At 40.2% G+C, this 21900-nt stretch overlaps 4 protein-coding genes across 6 annotated transcripts; 2 read left to right on the top strand and 2 right to left on the bottom strand.

The window, feature by feature from the left end:
• Positions 1 to 18: 18 nt before the first annotated feature.
• Positions 19 to 8515, top strand: cplane2 (ciliogenesis and planar polarity effector 2). The gene is made up of 5 exons (XM_063911601.1): positions 19 to 379; positions 5360 to 5512; positions 5626 to 5750; positions 5870 to 6009; positions 6114 to 8515. The coding sequence occupies exons 1-5, from the start codon at positions 265 to 267 to the stop codon at positions 6334 to 6336; spliced, it is 756 nt and encodes a 251-aa protein (XP_063767671.1). The 5' UTR covers positions 19 to 264; the 3' UTR covers positions 6337 to 8515.
• LOC134883291 (uncharacterized) lies at positions 545 to 5057 on the top strand. Of its 2 annotated transcripts, none has more exons than XM_063911599.1 (2): positions 545 to 1038; positions 1933 to 5057. In XM_063911599.1, the coding sequence occupies exon 2, from the start codon at positions 2078 to 2080 to the stop codon at positions 4073 to 4075; it is 1998 nt and encodes a 665-aa protein (XP_063767669.1). In that variant the 5' UTR covers positions 545 to 1038; positions 1933 to 2077; the 3' UTR covers positions 4076 to 5057. The 2 variants fall into 2 exon arrangements, with proteins under 2 accessions (XP_063767669.1, XP_063767668.1); XM_063911598.1 differs by having other exon boundaries at positions 545 to 1582.
• Positions 7197 to 10483, bottom strand: si:ch73-15b2.5 (rho guanine nucleotide exchange factor 19). Its single transcript, XM_063911600.1, has 10 exons — positions 10032 to 10483; positions 9730 to 9794; positions 9351 to 9634; positions 8864 to 9024; positions 8633 to 8785; positions 8198 to 8327; positions 8039 to 8113; positions 7849 to 7941; positions 7435 to 7745; positions 7197 to 7342 (listed from the first exon to the last, which is right to left on the bottom strand). Exons 1-10 carry the CDS (start codon positions 10109 to 10111, stop codon positions 7297 to 7299), a joined length of 1398 nt encoding a protein of 465 aa, XP_063767670.1. The 5' UTR covers positions 10112 to 10483; the 3' UTR covers positions 7197 to 7296.
• Positions 10484 to 10816: 333 nt separating this feature from the next.
• ddi2 (DNA-damage inducible protein 2) lies at positions 10817 to 20579 on the bottom strand. 2 transcript variants are annotated; one of them, XM_063910613.1, is made up of 11 exons: positions 20454 to 20579; positions 20129 to 20324; positions 18830 to 18959; positions 17145 to 17450; positions 16916 to 17042; positions 16533 to 16660; positions 16102 to 16230; positions 15604 to 15707; positions 15275 to 15467; positions 14056 to 14104; positions 13163 to 13341 (listed from the first exon to the last, which is right to left on the bottom strand). In XM_063910613.1, the coding sequence occupies exons 2-10, from the start codon at positions 20264 to 20266 to the stop codon at positions 14094 to 14096; spliced, it is 1266 nt and encodes a 421-aa protein (XP_063766683.1). In that variant the 5' UTR covers positions 20267 to 20324; positions 20454 to 20579; the 3' UTR covers positions 13163 to 13341; positions 14056 to 14093. The 2 variants fall into 2 exon arrangements, with proteins under 2 accessions (XP_063766682.1, XP_063766683.1); XM_063910612.1 differs by lacking the exon at positions 14056 to 14104 and having other exon boundaries at positions 10817 to 13341.
• Positions 20580 to 21900: the final 1321 nt, after the last annotated feature.

Here is a 21900-nt window from a genome sequence, read left to right as displayed (position 1 = left end):
TGGGGAACGGAAGTGACGTCAATCGGTTGTCAAGGGATGTTTTAGTTTACGGAAGTTCTAATCGATTTGCTGCACTTTAGGATGAAAACATGTCATTTGTCGGATCTATTTGTAATTATTAACGCACTCCATGTGAGAAAATACTTTGTACAGTTCTTTCAAAGCGTCATCTGTTTCACGAGTTGTCTTCGGCCGCTACAGTCGCCTTTTTGGATGATCAACTGAACATAGCAATGTGAAGCTAACTCTAGCAGCAACAACAACATGGCACAAGTTCTTCCTTCCTCCGGATCAATCATTGTGGCAGACTGGCATCGGTGTAAAGACAGCAAAGAATATTTCAACAAAATACTGCACAAGAAGAGGCGCAAAAACTTCGGTATGACAAATACACTTTAGCATTTAGTTTAAATCACTTTTTTAAAGCAGCATGTCATTTGTGTAATCAGCGTTTGATTATACAGACATAACCAGATACATTGATTCTCATTTCATATTAAACATATGAGCTGGAAATAAAAAATTGGCCAGTAGACGGGTCAGTGACGTGGCGCATTGATTTGCACTTCCAGGAGCAATAAATATTATATATTAATATAAAATAAGTTTAAAATTCTATATAAGCTTTAATCTCGTATTATTTGTCCTCCTCACTGTTCATAATTATGTGAAAAAATCAAAATTAGGTAACTTTTAGACTATTAAAGTGGTCAATTGTCATATGGTCAAACAGCATTCACTTAAACTTATTTAAGACAACTGCATTAAAAATGATTAAAAATGATCAAAGATTATCAACTTTTTAATTTGGCATATTTTTTCAAGTCTTAAGATAAGCATATTAAAGTATCAGTGAGATAGAGTTTCAAGAAATGTCATTAGTATCTAAAACAAATTGTTCCGCAAAGACACATTTTCCCTATGTCATATGGTCAAACAAAGTTTGGAAGCCATTTTGGACCTGCATATTAATGACTCAAGTCATGTGACATGGGATGTCATCACTCAGAGGACCCCTGAAGACCACCCAAGTTGAAGGTGAGTTTAAGATTTTGCTCCTGAATTTCAGTTATTTTCACCGTTTCCAGTGCGGTACCATGTGTCGCAGATTTGGGTGTCATATGGTCAAACGCCAAAAAAGGGAATAAATAGTTTAAATTTGGAAATATTATTGATTTACATGTGAAATATAAAGTATAAAAGCCAAGGTCAAGGATGAAGTTATAAGTAGGTGGCCAAGCAACTGCCTGTTATCAATGACAAAGCATGAAACTGTCATAAGGTCAAACAATAAATGTCATATGGACAAACGGTTTGACCTTATGACATGTTGTTGTACCATATGACACTGGGCATTTAACTGAATTATTTAGTTATTTCTTAATGGTTTTACTACATATATAGTTTGTACAACTAATATGAATTAATATTAATATATATAATATATTTCTGCCTATTTTTAACTTTTTTTCACATTTTTACAGATGCCTCTTTCTAGTAAGGAGAGGTATGCACGTTTCCGTGCAAAGCTAATGGCAGATCCTGCTGCTAGAGAGGAAAACCTAGCCAGGAGGAGGGAAAGGTATAACTGTGAGAGTGTATGATGTCAGGAATGCCAGTATTGGCCAGTTATGTCTAGGGTTGGGTACCGAAATCCGGTACCAATATGGCACCGGTTCCTATATGACCGGTACCTACCGGACCGAAACGCAACGTTAATTTCGGTGCTTCCTTTCGGTGCCTGAGCTGATTGAAGTACTGCCACTGGTGGCCTAAAACGGACGATACAGCCAACATAAGCATCACATCACTGAGCTAGTTAACGTTACACTACTGATGACTCCGTCCTGACAGTAGGTCACGATAGCCTAACGTTGTATGTATCTATGAATGAATATATATATCAATTAATGTACCTATGTATACCCGCAGGCAACGGCAGAGGAAACAAGCTGGAGAGGGTAATCATTACCATACCGTCAAAGAACTGACAACAGTTGCACATGCAAAGAAGAAGGAACAGTGGAGGCTCCATCAGAAAAAATGCAGAGAGAAAAAGAGGCAGGTGGAGGCATTGATGAATTTGACACCGGTGTCTGAAGACTCTTTTGTGGACGAACACCATGACCATCCTGAGCCATTCCAACACTTCTCACCACCTGGGCCATCCCAACACTCCACACCACCGGGGCCATCCCAACAATGTTCAACCCCTCATAAACCCCCAAAGAAGACCACCTCCAGCAGTCGAACAGGGCAACGTACAAAGAAACTGAGGGAGGAGATAGCACAGCTGAAAAGGGACCTTGTCAAAGAAAAGAGAAGAGCAGATAGATGTCGGAAGAAAGCGAACAGGTTGATGATAACAAAACGCAGAAAAGAAATAAAAAACAGATCAACAAAGATTTTCAGGAAGGGGCCAGCAAGAAGACGGAGTGTGGTGGAGTTCCTCACTAGGGATGAAAACAGCCGTCTCCTACCTGGAAAAAAGGACACGGTTTCAAAGGACAGGGTTAAGGAACAGCGTCGTGTGTTGTCGAAATCGCTTAAAGAGCTCCACAAGGAGTACAATGCAGAGGTAGGAGAGGGATGTGTAGTGTCTTACCGGCAGTTTGTTCGTCTCCGTCCATTTTATGTAACTGAGCCAAAGGCTAATGACAGAAACACATGTGCTTGCTTAGATCATGAAAATGTTAGCCTCCTACTGGAGAAACTACACCAGAGTGGCCTTGTAGCCAGTAAAAGTACCACTGAAGCACTTGGCAACATTGTGTGCGATATGAAAAGCCGGGAGTGTATGCATAGGCTGTGTACGAAGTGCTGCTACACTGAGATGGAGCCACTCCTACCAGATGAATCCGGCCAGGTGTCGTGGAGTCAGTGGCAGAGGGAGAAGGTCTGCACTGATGGAAAAACCTATTCACATTTTGTGAAGAAAACTCTGACTGGGACGTGGGCGGATCTCGTGAAGAGTTTCAATGAAAAACTTGACAGATTGGCCAAGCATCAGTATACGTGGATTCATCAGGTGGAGAAATGCAGAGAAGTCAAGAACAGTCTAAAACACCATGAGGCTGTAGTCCACATGGACTTTTCAGAGAACTACGCCTGTAAGCTGAATGTTGAGGTCCAGCACTTCCACTGGGGGGGGAGTCGAAAACAGGCCACTGTCCATACATGCATGGCTTACACGGAAGAGGGGTCACAAGCTTATGCCACAATATCTGACTCCTTAAGACATGACGAGCGGGCAGTATGGGCACATTTGAAGCCTGTGCTGGATGACATCCAACGCAATCCAAGAATCACCACTGTGCACTTCATGAGTGATGGCCCACTAACGCAATATAGGAATAGGAAAAATTTCTATCTGATGTGCACCTTGCCTTTTATTCGTGGCATTAAGGAGATGACATGGAACTTTTCAGAGAAGGCACATGGAAAGGGGGCGCCAGATGGTGTTGGTGGCTCAATAAAAAGGATTGCCGATGCATTTGTGCTTCAAGGAGGTGATATCCAACACCCTGAAGAATTGTTTTCCTTTCTGGAAAAGTCAAATTCGAGTGTCAAGTTCCATTGGGTATCAGAGGCTGACATCGCCAGGGTGGATGAGGCAGTGCCAGATGTTTTGCCAGTAGTCAGAGGCACTTTGGGTATTCATCAGGTGACAACAAACACCCCAGGCAAGATCTCCTGCAGAGAACTGTCCTGTTTTTGCCATCGTATGGGACTTTCCTGTGAATGTGAATCACCCTCAGTCCTAAATTATAATACTGAAAAAGCTGCACCCTCTGCCACCATTCCGACCCAAGATGACGTGGTTGGAAAGATGGTTATAGTGTCTTATGACAAAAAGCCTTTTGTTGGGCAGGTACTGAAGGTCGTCGGAGAAGAAGTCGAGGTCTCCTGTATGCAGCAGTCTGGGACGAAGAATTGCTTTGTATGGCCCCAAATCCGAGATGTGCTGTTCTACTTCCAAACAGATGTCATTGCTGTCATCTCAGAACCAGAGCCATCAACCAGTCGAAGCTCAAGATTGTCACTTGAGGACTGGGAAAGATTCATATTGGTGTGAAAAGTTGAGCAATGACCAGCCCTTTGTGGTAGTTGTGTGTGTACGTGTCAGTGTGTGTGCGTGCATGTGAGTGCATGGGTGGGGGGCGGAGGATGTTTGTTTATATTAATGAAAGATAAAGTTACTGTTTCAACGATGTTACTGTAATGTTTTGTTAAACGTTTTTTTTTGTAGCCAAGGGAAAATCACAAATCAGTTTGAGGAATCTATCGATATGAAACATGAGCTTTGATTGTATTGTTATATTGTGTTATTGTACATTTTATGATATTAGGTTGTTCATAACCTTTTGATGGCAGATATGAATGTAACTGTTCTTTTCTTTAACTGAGTAATGAATTTTTCACAATTTCTCAACTATTAATAAAAGGTTCACTTGTTCTTTGAAACTATTCTGAATTGACCTACATCAATTTAATACATTCAAAATGCAAAGAAACATTGACATTGCATGTCATACGGTCAAACAAAATATGTCATATGGTAAAACACTGAATTTTATAATAAATCAAATTAATAATTTGTTATTCTACATGGTTAATGAATGTAATGGAGGAGAGATAGTATGATATATAAATATATATAACCTTTGACCATTTTTGATGAATTTATAGCAAAAAAATAGAACAAATGTTAAAAGGTGAGACGCCGTAGTCATTAAAAAACTAAATATCTAGTATTTGTTGTGTAAGTGTTTATATTTTGAATTAGTTATAGAATACTAACATATCAACTATTACATTTTTGGTGTTTTTTAACTGTGACATGAATATCAAATTTTATTTATTTAAAAAAATAATAACGTTTCACCGTATGACATTTTCAAGGACTGTATACAATGAAACGCATTAAAATTCCATATATTGTTATTTTTAACAAAGGGCACTTATAAAAACTGAAAATATACATATAGATTTACACAAAAAAATCAATATTGGACTTCTCTTATCATTTTAATTTGTTTACTGTTTTGAAATTCTAAAACGTCACTGACCCAGACACAGTTGCCTTCTGTTTTTAAAATCTGTCTACCAAAATAAGGTGTCCATGAAGCATTAATAATACAATGCCACAATAAAGTACACAGTAATGTTTGAATAACCAGGCAAGCAGAAGGAAAAAAGAACAACACACTCAAGGTGCTTTAGTGTACTGTTTTATTTGGCATATTAACTTAATCACTTAAACAAGAATGTACGTATAATATAATACAATGGAAAGTATGAATGTCAGTATTTATCGAATGTACACTTTTAGATGTTTCTCTTATAAATTATTTTACAGGCCTGTTGGAGTCTCCAGTGATGCCCCCACATGTAGCCGTGGACACCGTTCACTATAAAATCTTCCTCTCTGGCAAGAGCGGAGTGGGGAAAACTGCTCTTGCTGCACGTCTTGCAGGATCAAATATTCCTAACATGCACTATGAAACCACAGGTAGATTCTTATCAATGCGAGTCGGGTGTTTTTTAAGAATATATTTACACATTTAAAGGGTTGATCAGGTGAAGCCATGCATTTCATTTGATTTTATTTACGTTTTGTTCAAGGTATTGAGACCACGGTGGTGCATTGGCCAGTAAAACTGAGAGAAAATGGCAGAGTGTTTTTCTTCCGTCTGCAGCTGTGGGACTGTGGGGAGAATGCCTTGCGCAGATTTGACCATCTGCTGCCGGTGTGTTTATGATATAGTGTGTTTGCACACTACGCTCACATTATTCTATAATAGACTAAACATACATTCCTAACATCTTCTGTCAGAAGTTATGTCAAATCCCACTTTCCTGTTTCCAGGCCTGTAAGGAGCAGGTGGACGCCGTCCTTTTCCTGTTCTCCTTCACTGACAGGACCTCCTTTGATGATCTGTCAAATCAAATCGCTAAATGGACCGGGGCACCTGTTGGTCGTGTTGTGAAATTGGTGGTTGGCACCAAGTATCCTTTTTTAAAATATGAATGTGAATTTGATGACAATGTATTAGAATACTCACTCTATACCTCTATATCTATTCAGAGATTGGCCTTAATGTCTTCTTCAGATTTGACCTTTTCATGCACTGTGACGTGGCAGAGAGAGACGTGACGAACTTCCAGGAAACATGGAGCGTACCAGTGCTGCGTGTGGGGGGGGAGGTCAGTGACGGGTTGGGGGATGTAGCCCCTCTCCTCAACTGCCTGGCGGAGCACCTGTGGCATCAGGACTGTGTTACAGCTGGATCCACCAGACACCATTCACAGCAGGAGACAGCGACTGTACTTTAATTCTGACTTTGTTTTTTTAGTTGGCAGTTTAGTACGCACTCAAGGTAACGTCACTGCAGTGGGCCTGCGTATTGACAGCTGATCTGGGAGAGCTTCAGATCCTTCGGGATGAGATGAAGGAAACCTATTTTGGGATTTCTGAATTGTTTCATCTTATTCTAGATGCAATACATTCTGTTTTTACTCACCCTTATGTCAGCAGGGTGTTGTATCAATATCCTCGTTATCTTGTCTGTCCTCCTGCCGATGAATCGATCCAGGAACACCATGTTTAAGAATGTTTCCTAAATTGAATCTCAAGCAGAATACGCTCAGTAGAGGAACCATGAGCGAGTACGCACAGGCATGACAATGTACTGATGCAGCTGTTCCACATCATTACTGACAATACTTTAAAATGACAACTTGAAATCACGTCTCTTTTTGTTTAATGCCTGTTAGCTTGACTCTTTGCCCCTTCTTTATTCTGCCGACACCGCTCACTTTCCAGGTCGGAGTAACATAAGGAGAGAAAACGAGAATTTTTAAACTGAGAAATAGACTATGGTTATATGGTTGTCTTTAGTGTTCTTCATGTCACTGAATGCCAATGTTTAAGCAGTTCTCAATTTAATGTGTTACAGCTTGTTTTACTTTGCTTTGTTACTGATGTTATTACAGATTCATTAGAATATTTACTTAAAACACCTAAACTCAAAATAATGTCTGCTAAGATGTATTGGATTAAATGTTGTAGCAATATTTTAACAGTGAGAAAACTAAAGTGCATGTTTAAATCCTTCACGTTGTGTCATATGGTGCCCTTATTAAGATTATTTAAAAAAGGTGCAGTTAAGTTGAACATAAATCTAAAAAGTGAAAAAGGTTATTCAATTATTTTTATTATCAAATGTAGATATAAGAAGTGAGCAGGTTAAAAACAACCAAAGTAGGATATTTAAAATCAGTTTGCAGAATCCACTACTGTTTACACGGCAACAACTTCGTCCACACTTCTTTATCTGACCTGCAATAAAAAAAAGAAAAAGACAGTCACCAATTGATCGTCAACTACAGGAGACGTTTAGTATTACAGATATATGCTAAATGTCCTTGTACGTTGTGTCTGCAGCGAGTATCATGGTGGTGGGTTGTCCGGTGTGGTTTTTAGAGAGATGTAACAGGAAGGAGTCTGGGGGTAGACCTAGGAGCTCAGTTTGAACATGCTCAACATTCACATGTTTGGGGAACTCAGCATGATCCATAACTGTGAACCCTGCGTGTTGGAACCAATACTTTTTGGATGAAATGACCAAAAGGTCATTAAAGAGGTGGAGGTATACACTTGAGAAGCAGCTTGTCCCCACACTCCTTTGTCGTATGGGTCCCTGGTGCACCAGAAAACGCCCGCTTACAACCATAGGGACAGACTGCAAGGAGGAAGAGACATTCAGTCAGATTGTTTAAAAGAGTTGATCCTGTTTTTGGTAGCTTGCAGATCCACAAAAGGCTCTGTGAAGAAAAATCCCCCACCTTAATTTTGCCAAAATCCAGCAGCCTGTCCAGGTAAACCAGCTCCTCAATTTGTTCCATTTTTCGGACCCCCCTATCACACTCTGTTACAATCTGTGGGTCAGAGCAGATGCAATAACATTTCCCATTTTTAGAGTCTAGTTTCTAAAAACATGCCTCTGATTGCTCACAGATCCTGTAAAAGTCTTACCTCATGGATGGCTGCTATTGCTTTTTCTAGATTGGATATAGAGTCAGAGTCTGGCTTGGTCTGTTTCAGGATGCTCTGAAATTAAAGAAAACCCAACACTAACCTAAGAAGACTATGTATATATGGATGCAAACAAGTCAAATATCATGAGACACTAACCTGAAGGAGGAGTTTAATACGAGTAATTCTTTGGAAAGGCAGGACAAGGAATGACTTCAGGCTCTGTCTCTGACAGTCTTTGTGACTCTCAATGTTCTTGATCGAATGCAGAAAATCTCTGTTCTGCTGCCTTGGAAATGGAATACATGAGATTGAATGTGTGCTTGTTGGTGTTGAGCGTCAGCAGCTATACAGCCGCGGAATAAATTTAGAGACTTCTTCAGCATTATGATTTTCTTGTTTTATTATTTATATGTCTTTGAGTTAAATGATTTTTAAATTGTATTCTATCAACTACTGACAATATTTCTCTGTTGGAATTCCACAAACACTGGAATGGCTGCCATACATGTAGAGATAAAGATTTAAGAAAAATTTGGAGTGGTCTCCATTAATTTTTTCCGGAGCTGTATAATGTACAGAGCAGAGACTTACAGCAGCTGGTTGACCATAGTCTCTTGGTACCTCATGTTAGTCACATATGGCACATAGACCCTGTGGAACTCGGAGCAGTGCTGCAGCACAATGTCTTCCACCTGAGAAATCAACACGTTCTCCTCCAGTTGACCTTCCAGATCCATAAGAAACCTTTGCCAAGACTCAAATTCAGTAGACGCAAACACTTAAACAAAAATAACAGGATGTAATGATATGTTGAGTCCTCACTTATTACTCGCTGCCATTATTTGACAAATGTTGGAAAACAGAACGTGATGCTCCATTGGAGTCAGTGTCTGTTTCACCTCCTTCGAAGCATAGAAGTGGTGGACAGCAATTGTAAGGCTGTTTAGGTAAGAAACTTCAGAGCCGATTAACTCAAACATCAACTTTAGAGGGAGAAAAAGAGAAGAATTCATTGTTTATACATTTCTTAAAGCATTTACAGTAAAGTAGAGGATATTTTTGTTTCCTATTGTCAGCTAAACAAAACAAAACTCTAACTTACCAGTATTGCTTGTGTATTGAAACCTAATTTATATTTGCCATAAACCTCCAACATTCTTTGCTGAAACTATTATAAATGTGCATTGTTTCACAGCAAAAATAAATCCCCAGCAAGTAGTATGTACAATCCTATTTCTGAAACATATCCCGAAAAAAACAACTGTGATCTGCTTCTACAGAGGATTGGATGCAGAGTTTTCCACCATACCTCCTGAAGGCGAATATCTCGGTCTGGCAACCTTCTGAGCAGGCCGGACGCCTTCACCTCTTCTAGATCTTGCCAAAGGGTAGAGCCCCTGACTGGGGGAGCCGAAGCCAAGCATGCATTCGCAGCAATGGATAGTAGTTGAAAGCCTTTATCTTCAGCGACGCAGAAGTCAATAATAGGGGTCTGCAGCTCCTGGGGGATTGTCAGCTCGCACACAAAACCTGTGTTCTGTTGGTTCAAATCATCCCTCTCCGCCTGCACACAGTAGTCCTGGTACAGAGGGACTGAAGAGCAAAGAAGGAAATTAAGGAAAGTCACATGGCATGGCTGTATGGTACACTATTCAACCACTCGTTAGCGCGGAGAAAGATAAACTTACATAAATTGATGTACTTTGACTGGAAGAACACATTCAACTCTTCCTCCTCAGCTGTATCTGTGGCCCTGTGTTTAATAAGCAGTTCACACTTTGTTAAAAAGTTGAACATGTTATGGATACAGACAATTTTGGATTGTCTTCCTCTAGTCAGGGTACTGAGAAACGGTTGGGCCCATGTGCAGAGAAGTTTTTCAAATCAAAACTTAACGTAGGAGGAATCTAAAATGACAAAGACATTTAATCGTCCTAATCCTACAAATAAAGTTGCATTTAGTGTTCTACAGGCACCATGTGGTCCTTACCTTGAATCCTTGAGCTTCAGGGAGTCACTACTCTCATCATGGCCTCCAGTGTCTTCATTTGCACAGTCACACTGATCCATAGTGCCTCAGTCTCTCTCACAGACTCTTTACTTTAAAACTTTTACCAAGGTGCAAATTTGGATGTGTTTGTCTACAGAGGAATCCTTCACTTGACCCAGAGACACAGATTGAGTGAGCTCAGGCAGATGCAGTCTGAACTGAGCAGCAATCACAAGAACTGGAACCAGGTGTGGGTCTTTTCCAGCCTCTGGTGAGCTCTAGCTGCGTCCCCTATCTAGTTCAAACCTGTATTAGTGGTTGATTGCTGGTCCTTTTCTTTGGGTTTCAGACATTTTGATGAACAACTCTAGCAATTTGTTAACATTAATTGAGTCTCTGAAATTCAGATTTTTCACTTTTTTTTGGACATTTAATGAATTGATGATAAAGAAAATGAAGGAACTGATAATTATCAAAATTAGTAAATTGGGTTATCATTTTACTAGGTTTTGAGTTAATCTGAAAAAACCTTTAAAAGAATCTGTATGCTTTGCCAAGAAACACAATTTTCCCACAATGCATTGTACAACTGAAATGAAGGCTTCTCAGAATTGGGGGGAAACTGGATTATGTTATAGAGCTAAAAAAGGAATAGTTTTTCCACAGTTTAATGGTTTGGAGCACAAACTGTAGCCTCCCCTGTGTGTCTTGTTGTATTAAAGCTGACATAGTTGAGTTCATTGATTCGATGACAGGCAATAAGTACACAATAAATCCACACAGTGTACAAATACTAGTTCCATTTTATTTGCAATTTAAAATTCCATACAAGATAAAAGTAGATAAATCAATCTGCCTGAACATTGTTTGTATATGACCCAGATAAAGCCATTAAAATCCATCCTTGATATATGATGCACCGACATGACAATATCTTAACAGATTACAAAATGAAAATGGGTGTTTTTAAAAAAAAAGGTAAGAACACACACTGTGAAGATTTGACACAAAATAAAAAGGAATTTCTAAACAGGAGCTACCACAAACAGGTTTGTAATCTACACATGGAGATGCTTTTAAACTGTGGAAAATAACAAATACCGTAAAAGATACTGTCTGAAACACACATACTGAATGGAAAAATGCCATCTATGATATTGATATTTCAGTGTGATAATAGCCGTGGATAAAGGGGACTTTTACTTATGTAGAGACATTGTAAACTTGGCCAACAATGATCAAACCTTCTTAACTGGAGCAGTTCCCACAATGACGCCTTCCGTCATTAGGTTCCAATTTGAGAGCTAACGCGCTACCAAAATAAAAACCATTCACCGCAAAATTGTTTCAAATATTCATGTTTGTGCTGAATAACCTAAAGCTCAGCAGACAGAGGAGTAACGCTACTCTATTTTGAGATTTTATTTCATTTAACTGATGCTTCACAACTTAAAAAACTGTTTTATGAGGTATCAAAGGGGAAATCATAAAGAATCAATCATACATCGGGCATTTTATAAATGTGTCAACAATGGACAACAAAAAAAGAAGAAAATCAATCTACCATACCAACTGTCTAAAACCAATGAAAGGGGTGGCCACCCAAAACATCTGCATGCAAACACACCTCACATATCAGCAGTATCCGGAACAGTTTTACCAGTTGTCCTGTTTGTCTGGGATATTCTGTAGGACACACAGAGAGGGACAGAATTTCCCTGTGTTTGAACGTGCTCCCTGCTAAGAAGAGACATCTGGGTCAGTATCAAGGTATAAATTAGAGAGACGCTGAGATGGGGGTCTGGGGACTCGTATGGTTCTGAGTCTAGGTGGGCACAGTGATACTGCGGGCTAGTAGCGCCAGCAGAGCGAGCTCCACAACCCCATGGGCTTGTTCCAGTGCCTCTGCGGCCTCCCTGGCAGAAAACCCCGCTGCCTGAATTCTCTGGATGTGCTCAGCTGGGAATTGTTCTCTTAAAGGACGCGGAGAAGGAACGAGAGGGGTCGGACATGTCAGCTGGGGACCCTGAGCAAGAGGAGGGGAGGAGGTGCTTGAGACTTCCTCAGGTGAGCCCACTGCCATGGACAGAGGGCTGAGAAAAGTGTGCTCAGTCTGGAGGCCAAGAGTGTCTGGGGTGTTAGTGCCAGAGGCTCGCCCGTCGGCGACCCCTCTCCCCTGCTGGCCCTCTGGAGGCTCCCTGACCTCCAGGTCCCCTGCGGGATCAGGAGGATCCTCTGGCTCAGTCTGAAAACTGCTGATGTTATTTACCTCATCTCGCCCACATTTATCTGCCGTCCTCTCCCCAGGAGCCATCTGGACGCTGCAGCGGTCCTCGACCCTCCGCAGTCTCCAACGTGTCCCCGTCCAGATGCTCCGCCTGTTCAGAGAGGTCAGTCGCAAGACACTTAGATGGTCCCTCATCAGACACAGCAGCAGCATGGTGGGCTTTGGCATCGCTTGGTTCTGCACTGGCTGGGATGGCAGTAGAGGGGACAAGTGTGGTGTCTTCGGGGGTCTGGGTGCATGTCTCGGGGTCGTTGGTTTCCTGGTTGAATGGATGTGACGGGGAGCAGGAGGTGCTGCGGTTTTGGGACTGAGCATGGTTGTTGGACACCAGCAGCTCGTGGAGCTCCATCAGAGCAGCCGCCAGGGATGGGATATTGTCGGAGCTGGAGCAATGCTCTCCTTCGGGCTGGTCTCTCTCAGGGGACGCCACGCCCTGGGAGGAAGGGGAGGACTCCATCTCCACCAAGTCCGGTTGGATAAGAGCACTCAGGCGGAGTTCTGGGGCATCAGTGGTGTCACACCCTGTCGCCTCCTGCTCCATGGGTTGAGTGGGGGAAAGTTCCTCTGCATGGGGGAGCACGGGGCTGTTCATCACTTCATCTGATTCAGTCTCCCACTCTGCGCTGCCCGGCTGTACCTCACCCTCCGGATCCTGGGAGGCTGAATTGATGTCCGCAGGAGGTGTACGTGAACGGAGGACGTCTGTTGATGGACAGGGTACAGGAGACACTCTGGAGTTGCGTTGGACAGGAAGAGGGGGAGGGTGGAGCGGATGAGGTGCAGGACCAGCATCCTCTGCTGAGGACGCAGGCCGAGGAGGCTCCTGGAGGACATGTTGGCTCGGCTCTGGAGCTGAGGCCTGGTCCAATGCGGCCGGGGCAGACTGAGAACGATCCAGGGTTTGGGGCTGGCCAGAAGAAGGGTTTTGTGAAGGGCAGGAGGATGAGGACATTTGGTCTAAGGTTCTGGGTAATGTTAATGGTTGTGGGGGCTGCGGCGAGGTAGTTTGTCCATCTGCGGTGTCTATTGTAAGGGAAGATATAACTTGGAATGAAACAGTGAACCAGACTGGAGCTATAACTTTGGATACTAAGGAAACACACATTTCCTGACTGAAATTTCTTGAATACCCGCTAGACCTGTCATGATCATTTTGCTGGACTACATATTGTCCCATAATTATGATAAATATTACTATTCTTTTTTAAGACCATTTAATGCCACCAATATGTTGATAACAGCATATTAATGAAAGTAAACCCTTCTGAAGAGTAATACAATTTCATTTCTAATAATATCGTTCAGAACTGGAATGTAAAATACCTAAATAAAATAAACAAAAAAAATTAAATAAAAAGAGACTCAATCAAAATTACATTCAAAAACTAAAAAAGCTCATCAAAAATGCTGAATGTCTGCTGGTTATTCTTCTTCATGCTGGCTTAAATGTTGTCGACATGAGTCAAGAAAACGGTCAAAATCCAGGTCAGCAAAAATGTTAATTAATGATAAGTCAAAAAAGTAATTATCATGACAGGCCTTACACTCGGTGCACATTTTGTGGTTGACACGTTCTTCTTTATCCTATTTTTTATATGCATCCAGAATAAATACATACACAACACATGAAACAAAAGTACAACATCAATTAACCAATCCAGCAGCAAAATAACCGCAAAGTAAAAGACACAAATAGCAATGGGCTTAGCCTCGCAATGGACTTGTGATTTGCAGTACCTGGTTGGTAGGGCCCTCTCCAGCTGTCTCCAAATGCATCAGTGCTGTCCTGCTCAGGGGTTAGAGCGCACACCACACACACATCATGCAAAGGGATGGAGAAAGTTAGCAGTCACACACAGAGCATGCACCAACCTATCAGCCTTTTCACACACAGATGTGAAAAGTGTCATCCAAAAGAACGAGAGCCTTTGTTCTATCACACAGAGTAATCACATAACCCGTCAGTGAACCTCAGAAAACTCAAATCAGTAGGACATATGGTCAGAATCCATTAGCCACCATAGTCATGAATCAAAGTGCTTCAACGGCTGATCAATTCCTCTTATGATGGATTCCTCATTCCACATGGCTGCTGTTCGAAAGAGAATCCAATGTACTTACTGCCGCTGCTTTTACTGTGAATCCAATTGCAATGTGCAGCCATTACTGGACATGACTTGCAACACAGACTAAGTGTATCAATGGCAATGGCAAAAACATCAATGTATGCTTTGAAAAGCATTAAAGGGAAACACTTTTGAATAAGAAAATGTGCTGTGTAAACAAATGTATTTCATAATGACAACTATCTATGTTTATATCATCCCAAGATGTGTTTTTCAGTTTGTCTTTGTAGGAAGCTTCAAGTGCTGATCTCTCACTGCTGCTCAGTGCCGAAACATTGCATCAACACACACTTAGTACTGTGGTCTAGCACTGATGGCTCCATTACGCATTGGAGCCATTGGTGCTCTAGTGCTTTTTCCAAGGTCAATAGTAAATACTACAACATCCACCGAGACAGGGCAACTAACAACTAGTGGAGCCCAATTAACCATACAACTCAGTAATGGCTTTATATAAATTGTTTCAAATCTTAATAATAAATGCGGCTTAAAGTTCCTTCACGTGCAGAAACAAGCGACCAACAGACCGAGTGTGTTTCCCTTCAAGCCTTAAAAGCTTGATCTTAGCCAGGAACTCATTTTTTATTTTTATCATAAACGCTTTTACTTTGCTGACAGACATCTCTCAATTTCCTGGCGCCGTCATATTCTAAAGCACATATCATTTGCTGAGGTGATGGCATGAAGTGATCATGTGACTGATGATGACTGCATAAATGGGGTTGAGAGTAAAAAGCTTTAAGTGGCACATGCAAATATGATTCTAACTTAGCTGAAACAAGCCCAATGAAACACAGGCCACGGAGCAGAGATGGAAGACTGGGTCTTACCGCTTTCCTGTATGGACCTCTGTAGAGCCTCCGCCAGTTCTCTGTCACCTGTCTCATCTGGACGGTTATCTTCTCTGCCCTCTGGTCCGTATGCCAGCCGGGCACACTCTGGCAGCTCCGCCTCAGGCAGGAAGTGAGTCTCAGTGCCTGTGGTCCCAATCAGAAGCAAGTTCCTCTTCAGGTCGATCGAACACTGCAAGAAATCACGACAAATTATGCTCACGGATATAGTTCAACTTTATGGTACAAAGTGGAAATCCCTGTATTGTGTTATTAATTCCTAAAGCAAACTGCATACTAAGCACAGATAAAAGAAAACAGGCTCACACCTGATGTCTCTTCAGCATATCCAGGCCAAGCAGCATGTCCATTGGCTGGTCCTCCAAGATGGAGAAAGAACAAGGAAGAAAGATTCCCTCTATCTGGACCTGAGCTACACGAGTCAAACGAAAGAACACAAAATAATGAAAATGAAAAGTCATGTGTGGTATCTACGGAGACTTCTTCATCATCTTCACAAACATCCCTACAAGATATACCTCACATGCAATAACTTTCACATCAGCAGCTTGAAATAAAACCAGTTTGGAAACATTATTCTGTGTGAGAGTTCATAGGAAGTTGACTCAAAAACACCCAGTAATTCTGCCAAACTATGCTATATAACCATACAGCACATGTTCAAACAGCAGGAGGAGTTTGTCTGACTGCAAGGAGTATAAATAAATGTCACCAAAGATTGGAATATCATAAATGAAGGGTTCTTTTTTTCTTCTGGAAACTACTATGGACATGCTTCAAAGAAAAAACAGTTAAAAAATACCTACCCAAATGAACTCTGCCAATGATCTTCTGGGTGCCCACTCCCTTTGCGATCCCGGCCCAGCGACGGTCCACCAACCTCATGATGTTACAGCGCTCAGCACATGCTTGACTCATGATGGTCATCTGGGCTCCTAAAAACAAGCAATGTCAGGGCTCTAGAATGTCTTAATCTTATTCAACATATAACAAAAGGCCTGTTCAAAGAAGAAGCAATACAATGCAGTGTAATCATCCTACATGTATCTTGGGTAATCTGTGTGATCAGATAAAATGATTACTTTGATCACAAAATGCACACCCTGATGTTATGCAAATCAGAAACTTTATACAGTAATCTTTTTTATCTGTCATACCACAAACAAAAACTAAAACACGACAGCAAGTTGAGCCTGTTAAACTACAACAGATGGAATCGGGATGTAATGCTCATTACCTGAGTCAACAAAAGCTTTCACAGGGTGTCCATTGGTTTTGCAGTTAATGTAGAGCATAACCACCTGCCCAAAGCTTTCTGGCGCCTCCTCCATTGCAATGGTCATGTTTTCTTCAACATTGTGCTGCCTGGAATATGCAAAAACACAAGAGTAAGGGATTTTCATTATTATAGATACTGAAAACATGCTGTTCATGTTAATGAGTAAGCTGCTTTCCCTTAGGCTATTTTAAATAGTACATTTCAATAAGAAAAATGAAAGAAATTGTTATATTACAAAATAATAACCGCATTATCTAGCTTGGGAAGTAAAACTGAGCTGTACCATGCTGGAAAAAGGGCTTTTGTGTGTTATAAAAATGTCTAGATGTTCTATACCATACCTGATGTCCTCTTCAATCTTTGCTTGGGCATCTATATCAAAAGGATCAGCAGTCAGAAGTCTGATCCTCTCTTGCTCTCTCTTGGCTCGATCCTGCTGTTGCTCCAGCAGCACTTTGGTGAAACGCTCTGAAGAGGTGGAAATATACAATGACATGCCAGGTTAAGATCTGGTATTGTAAAGAAACATAAACATAGATTGCGGCACGTGACATTAATGCTCTTCTCTACCAATATCTCCGCTCAGCAGAGCCTCGGCAAGTGGCGGGTTTCGCTCCTTAAGGAGTGAAAGCTCGTGTGGATTGGATAATAGCATCTGCTGGAGTAAGGCAGGGTCATCCATCCCCTGAGGAGAGGAGCCGCGAAAGGCCGCTGGCGTAGAAGATTGTGTGGCACGCTGCGGCTGCTGTTGAGGCTGCGGCTGCGATGGCTGGGGCTGTGAAGCCTGTTGCTGCTGTGTCCTCATGGCACCACGTTGACCAGATGAAGATGAGGTGCCGGGGATTGTGATAGAACGAAAGTCAATATGTGGTAGACCTTAGGAGTACAAGAGATACATTGTGAAAGTTCAGCACTTTACAAGGACAAGAAGTGAGATTATAGTTGATGCATAAATATTTTGTTGTAGTTAGTTTACTGGTGTTGCCTTCTTGTGTCCCTAGAGATATAACCCTTTTACTGTATTCCTGCAAGATTTAACGTTAATGTGTTTTTGCCCAGTCAATGCTTTTTTAAAAATACGTTTCTGGTTAGATGTGTAGTTCGCACAAGCCTTAGATACTTTTGAGTTTGTTTACACATAAAATACTTGAGTAAATACCCCATTCGGAAAAGTCTATCGCTTCTTCTCATCATAAAAAAGGCGGTTTCAAAGAAGTATCTAAATGACACTATTACATTTCAGCACACCGAACAGGAATCCAACTTTAGCTTTAAGGGAGGGGGGGGGGGGCTGAATACATAAAACCGTGAAGTTGCTTGTTTAAAGCCAAACGTTATACATTTACAATTCCTAAATCCTCAAAGTGGTGTTAAAATATGTAGATTTGTCCTGCTTAACAAAACGTGTGAACTAATTTACTAGAATATTCCAAAATCGAACTGAAAAATCTTCTGTTTTTTTTCAAATAGTTTGCTTTTTGTCTGACGCAACATCATTCCACCACCACTTTAAAAGGTCCCCTATTATGCAAAATGCACTTTTTTTAGTCTTTTATACATCAAAATGTGTCCCCGGTGTGTAAGGAGACTCACAAAATGTCAGAAAATACAACCCTCTCTCTTTTCCTCCCTACCCACATCTCTAAAAACGCGGGTAAAAACGAGCTGATGCAGATTTGCTGCCGATATGATGGAAATGTGGGCTGGCTTTACATTGAACTCCTGGCAACGTCCCACCCACGTGACACGTCTCAACCCATCATCCCCAATATACAGTCGCGAGCTGAATCCCCTCTGCTGCTGCTGTGTCTGTGTATTCAGCAGGTCTGCAGGAGAGTTGTTGTATATATAATACAAATAATGTCTGTTATAGTGGTAAACACTGAGAAGTGTTTCAGAAATAATGCTTGATGTGGTTTTGAACATAATATGGCGTTTAATCACGGCAGCATTTAGCTGAGTTTCTCCGTTAGAAACGTCTCTCTTCTGACAGAGATCATGACGCTCCAAAGGGGCGTGGGAAGCTTCAGCTCAGCTTTAAATTTAAAGCGACAGTCACAGAATCAGCACTTTCAAAAAGGGGCTGAAACAGGGCTAGCGGACATGCTAAAATCAATGATCTGTTTGGTATTTTGAGCAAATCACATCAGAGACATGTTTTTTTAATATATATTTGAGACCAATAATATATGCCATAAAAGAACATAATAGGAGACCCCCAATTAAGCGTTATAATTTCAAGAAACTTGTGTTACCTGGAAATGCTGGCTGAGTTGATGGTGGCCTTCTGTCAACTTGCCTGAGAACCACCACATCTCCATCTTTAACACCATAGGTCCCCAAGGCACGAGTTGGGTCTTTTAGGGGCTGTTCTATATATGTGACCTGTTACGGAAAAAACAATTCATCATCAAACAAAAGGTGTACAGGTTATTGCTTTTGTTAAATATAATGATATTATATTATAAAATACACAACTAAATTAGCTAAGCATGCCTAACACAAACAATATTGTCCAATTGTTAAAAAATAATGCAGTCGTTAGCTCCATTTGCAAGAAGACTTAACTGTATATAATATTTGCACTGGCTCAACAATTCAGTGGTTTGTAAAAACTACTTTACAAGGCAGGTGTACAACGTTATTTTAATAGCTATCATTGCATTTGTTTCAGGTAATTATATAACCCTAACTTTCTGTTTCCAGTGTTCCCGTATAAATGGAAAAAAACATAACTGGAAACCTATATTCATTATGAAACGAGCATTTTGGCAGCATGTTGTCTACCACAGTTTAGAGTCTGTACATGTTACAACATGTTCCAAAAAAGGAAGCAAATCATCACTTTGGAAAGTGAAATCAGAGAACATTTAACATTTTCAGTTGAGAATTGTTTTAATTATCAAAACTGTTTCAGATTAGGCCTAAAACTGACACAACCAGTCAGTTATTCTAGTTACATCGTTTATCCTCATTGCTATATATATATATATATATATATATATATATATATATATATATATATATATATATATATGACCTCCTTGCTACTGGATTCAGTCAGTGCTTCTTTTAATGAAACTTCCCAACTACTTTTCTCTAAATGTGTTTTAATGTGTGCTATGTTGTGTTATAATGTCCCCTTATTGTTTACAGATTTTACACAGACACAAATGTCAGCCTTTAGCTGGAAAGAACTTAAAACAATAACGTATTTTGTATTCTTACATTACTGGAGCACAATGTGTCACGAAAAAAGATAAGAAAGCAATCATTTTTTTCTAACTTCGTGTAACAGTTAGCCTCAGTCTTTATCAGTTGGACAGCAGCTAGGTTACTTAGTTTTAATTTCACCCTCAGCTAAAGCCATTTGCTTGTTAATAACTGATGGAACAAATAAAAAATAACCCTTGAAGGCACATGTCGGTGTCATGTGTGTTCCTGATCGCAACACACCGTCCATCAAAACAGCAAACGTCCGATTCATGCTAGTCAGTCAGCTAGCTAGCTCTTAGCTACGTTAGCTCTCTGGCTACAGCTAGCCTGGCTCTTACCTGGATTTCCCCAGCTGGGATTCCTGATTCCAGTTCACAAAGTGCTATAAAGTCTCTCAGCTCCAGCTCTGGGGATACATCGAGGGCGAAGGTGGTTTCTGGGCTATCCCTCGGCGCACAGAAAACGGTGACCAGCATTGTTTTTTTTAAAAGGCAGGATCACTATACAGACCCGCTGCAACAGATTGTGTAGTTCCTTGTTTCACAGAGAAAACCCCCAATTATTATTTGTTTTTCTAACAGTTTAAACATGTGTTTCAGTAGAAAAAAGCGTCAAATTGGGAAGTAATATTACAACGAAAGACAATGACTGCTTTACACTTACTGGGTAAACGCCTGGTGTGACAGTTTCTCTTTTAACAACAACTAAACAACATCAAGTAGTATTGCTCAGTAGTGCCGCATTTCATCTGACTTGCTTTTCGACATGTCGCATTACAGAATTTGGAGTCGTGACTAGTTTCTTCTTTTAATAAAAAGAACGTCAGGTTACCACCACCTACTGGATCCTTTCGATATTACAGACATTCAAGAACAAAGCAGAACCAAACCAACGCCTGTGAGCACATTTCAAGACAATTCAACACTTCAGTGTAAGTAGCAATTTATTATTGTAAAACATATTTAATTACAAGAAAAAGTATTACTTGCTTAAGTAAAAGTATAAAAGTATTATCAGCAAAATGTACCAACTTGCAATGAAAAACTGAAACGTTGACTTTAATTATGTATTAAGTCAACACATTTCACATAAATGTATTAGGTTAGTTGAAAGCAAAACAATATTATGTCAAACCTAATATTTGTTATTTAAACGTAATATTACTGCTTTCACCTAACCTAATACAGTTATGTGAAATCTGTTGACGTACTACATTTAATTAAAGTCAACGGTTCAGTTTTTTCAGTGTGTGTATATAATCATTTTTATATATGAGACATTTCTAGATAATATTGTTGCATTAAGTTGCATGTTACTGTTGAAGACAAACACAGTTCTGAATGAGTTTTGGTCAAATATCTCAATAATTTGACACTTTTGTGACTAAAAGAGTAAGTACTCTAGTACAGGGGTTCTTAACCTTTTTGACCTTGAGGCCCAATCTTTATAGTACAAAGTGGCCCGGGGCCCATTAAATATTTACACTGTATAGGTTTAATTGACCTCACTCACGGTTTGATTTGTATTCAATAATAAACCAAATCCACTTACAGTTTAACAAGCAAAAACCTTGTCAAATAAAATGACATGATAAAATGGGATCATCACAAAGACTTTTATTAGACATGTGTATGTAAACCTGCACACACAAGCCACTCAAGCCACTGAACAGGCTTATAGGCCTCATTCCTGACACAAATCAAGCCGGGACAAGATTTTTTTTAAAGGATCAAGTCAGGCTTTTTAATTAAAAAAGGACCAATATTTAGATTTTACTTATAATAAAAAAATCACAAATATATATATAAATCAATCAATCAATAAAAAGGTGACAAAATAAATACATTCCAATAATATGAATATTTTTTTAAATGAAATAAACTGTAAATAAAATTGAAATAAAGTGCAAATGAAACTATAGCCTTATAATCTGTGAAGTCTTTATATATATATATATATATATACCGCGGCCCCACGGTTAAGAATCACTGCTCTAGTAGATATGTCTTTTGTTAAAAGTAGTTAAAGCTGTTAAATAAATGTAGTGGAGTAAAATTATATTATTTCCCTCTTAAAATGTAGTGGAGTAGAAGTATCAAGTAGAATAAAA

The sequence above is a fragment of the Eleginops maclovinus genome, chromosome 20 (genome assembly GCF_036324505.1).
Source record: "Eleginops maclovinus isolate JMC-PN-2008 ecotype Puerto Natales chromosome 20, JC_Emac_rtc_rv5, whole genome shotgun sequence".
Taxonomy (NCBI): domain Eukaryota; kingdom Metazoa; phylum Chordata; class Actinopteri; order Perciformes; family Eleginopidae; genus Eleginops; species Eleginops maclovinus.
The sequence above is the reverse complement of the archived record's forward strand: the minus strand, read 5'-3'. Positions and strand labels throughout refer to the sequence as shown.

Bases quoted from the DNA above. Each gene is read 5' to 3' on its own strand.
- si:ch73-15b2.5 (XM_063911600.1), bottom strand. From the start codon at position 10,111: ATGGATCAGTGTGACTGTGCAAATGAAGACACTGGAGGCCATGATGAG. The intron at 9,635-9,729 runs GTAAGTTTATCT...TTTGCTCTTCAG, and splicing joins GTCAAAGTACATCAATTTAT to TCCCTCTGTACCAGGACTAC. The intron at 7,343-7,434 runs GTACAAGGACAT...TTTTTATTGCAG, and splicing joins ATACTCGCTGCAGACACAAC to GTCAGATAAAGAAGTGTGGA.
- cplane2 (XM_063911601.1), top strand. From the start codon at position 265: ATGGCACAAGTTCTTCCTTCCTCCGGATCAATCATTGTGGCAGACTGG. The intron at 5,751-5,869 runs GTGTGTTTATGA...TCCTGTTTCCAG, and splicing joins GATTTGACCATCTGCTGCCG to GCCTGTAAGGAGCAGGTGGA. The intron at 6,010-6,113 runs GTATCCTTTTTT...TGTCTTCTTCAG, and splicing joins AAATTGGTGGTTGGCACCAA to ATTTGACCTTTTCATGCACT.
- LOC134883291 (XM_063911598.1), top strand. From the start codon at position 1,485: ATGCCTCTTTCTAGTAAGGAGAGGTATGCACGTTTCCGTGCAAAGCTA. The intron at 1,583-1,932 runs GTATAACTGTGA...GTATACCCGCAG, and splicing joins CTAGCCAGGAGGAGGGAAAG to GCAACGGCAGAGGAAACAAG.
- ddi2 (XM_063910612.1), bottom strand. From the start codon at position 20,266: ATGCTGGTCACCGTTTTCTGTGCGCCGAGGGATAGCCCAGAAACCACC. The intron at 16,231-16,532 runs GTAATGAGCATT...GCTTGTTTTTAG, and splicing joins GAAAGCTTTTGTTGACTCAG to GAGCCCAGATGACCATCATG. The intron at 15,708-16,101 runs GTAGGTATTTTT...TGACTCGTGTAG, and splicing joins CATTGGCAGAGTTCATTTGG to CTCAGGTCCAGATAGAGGGA.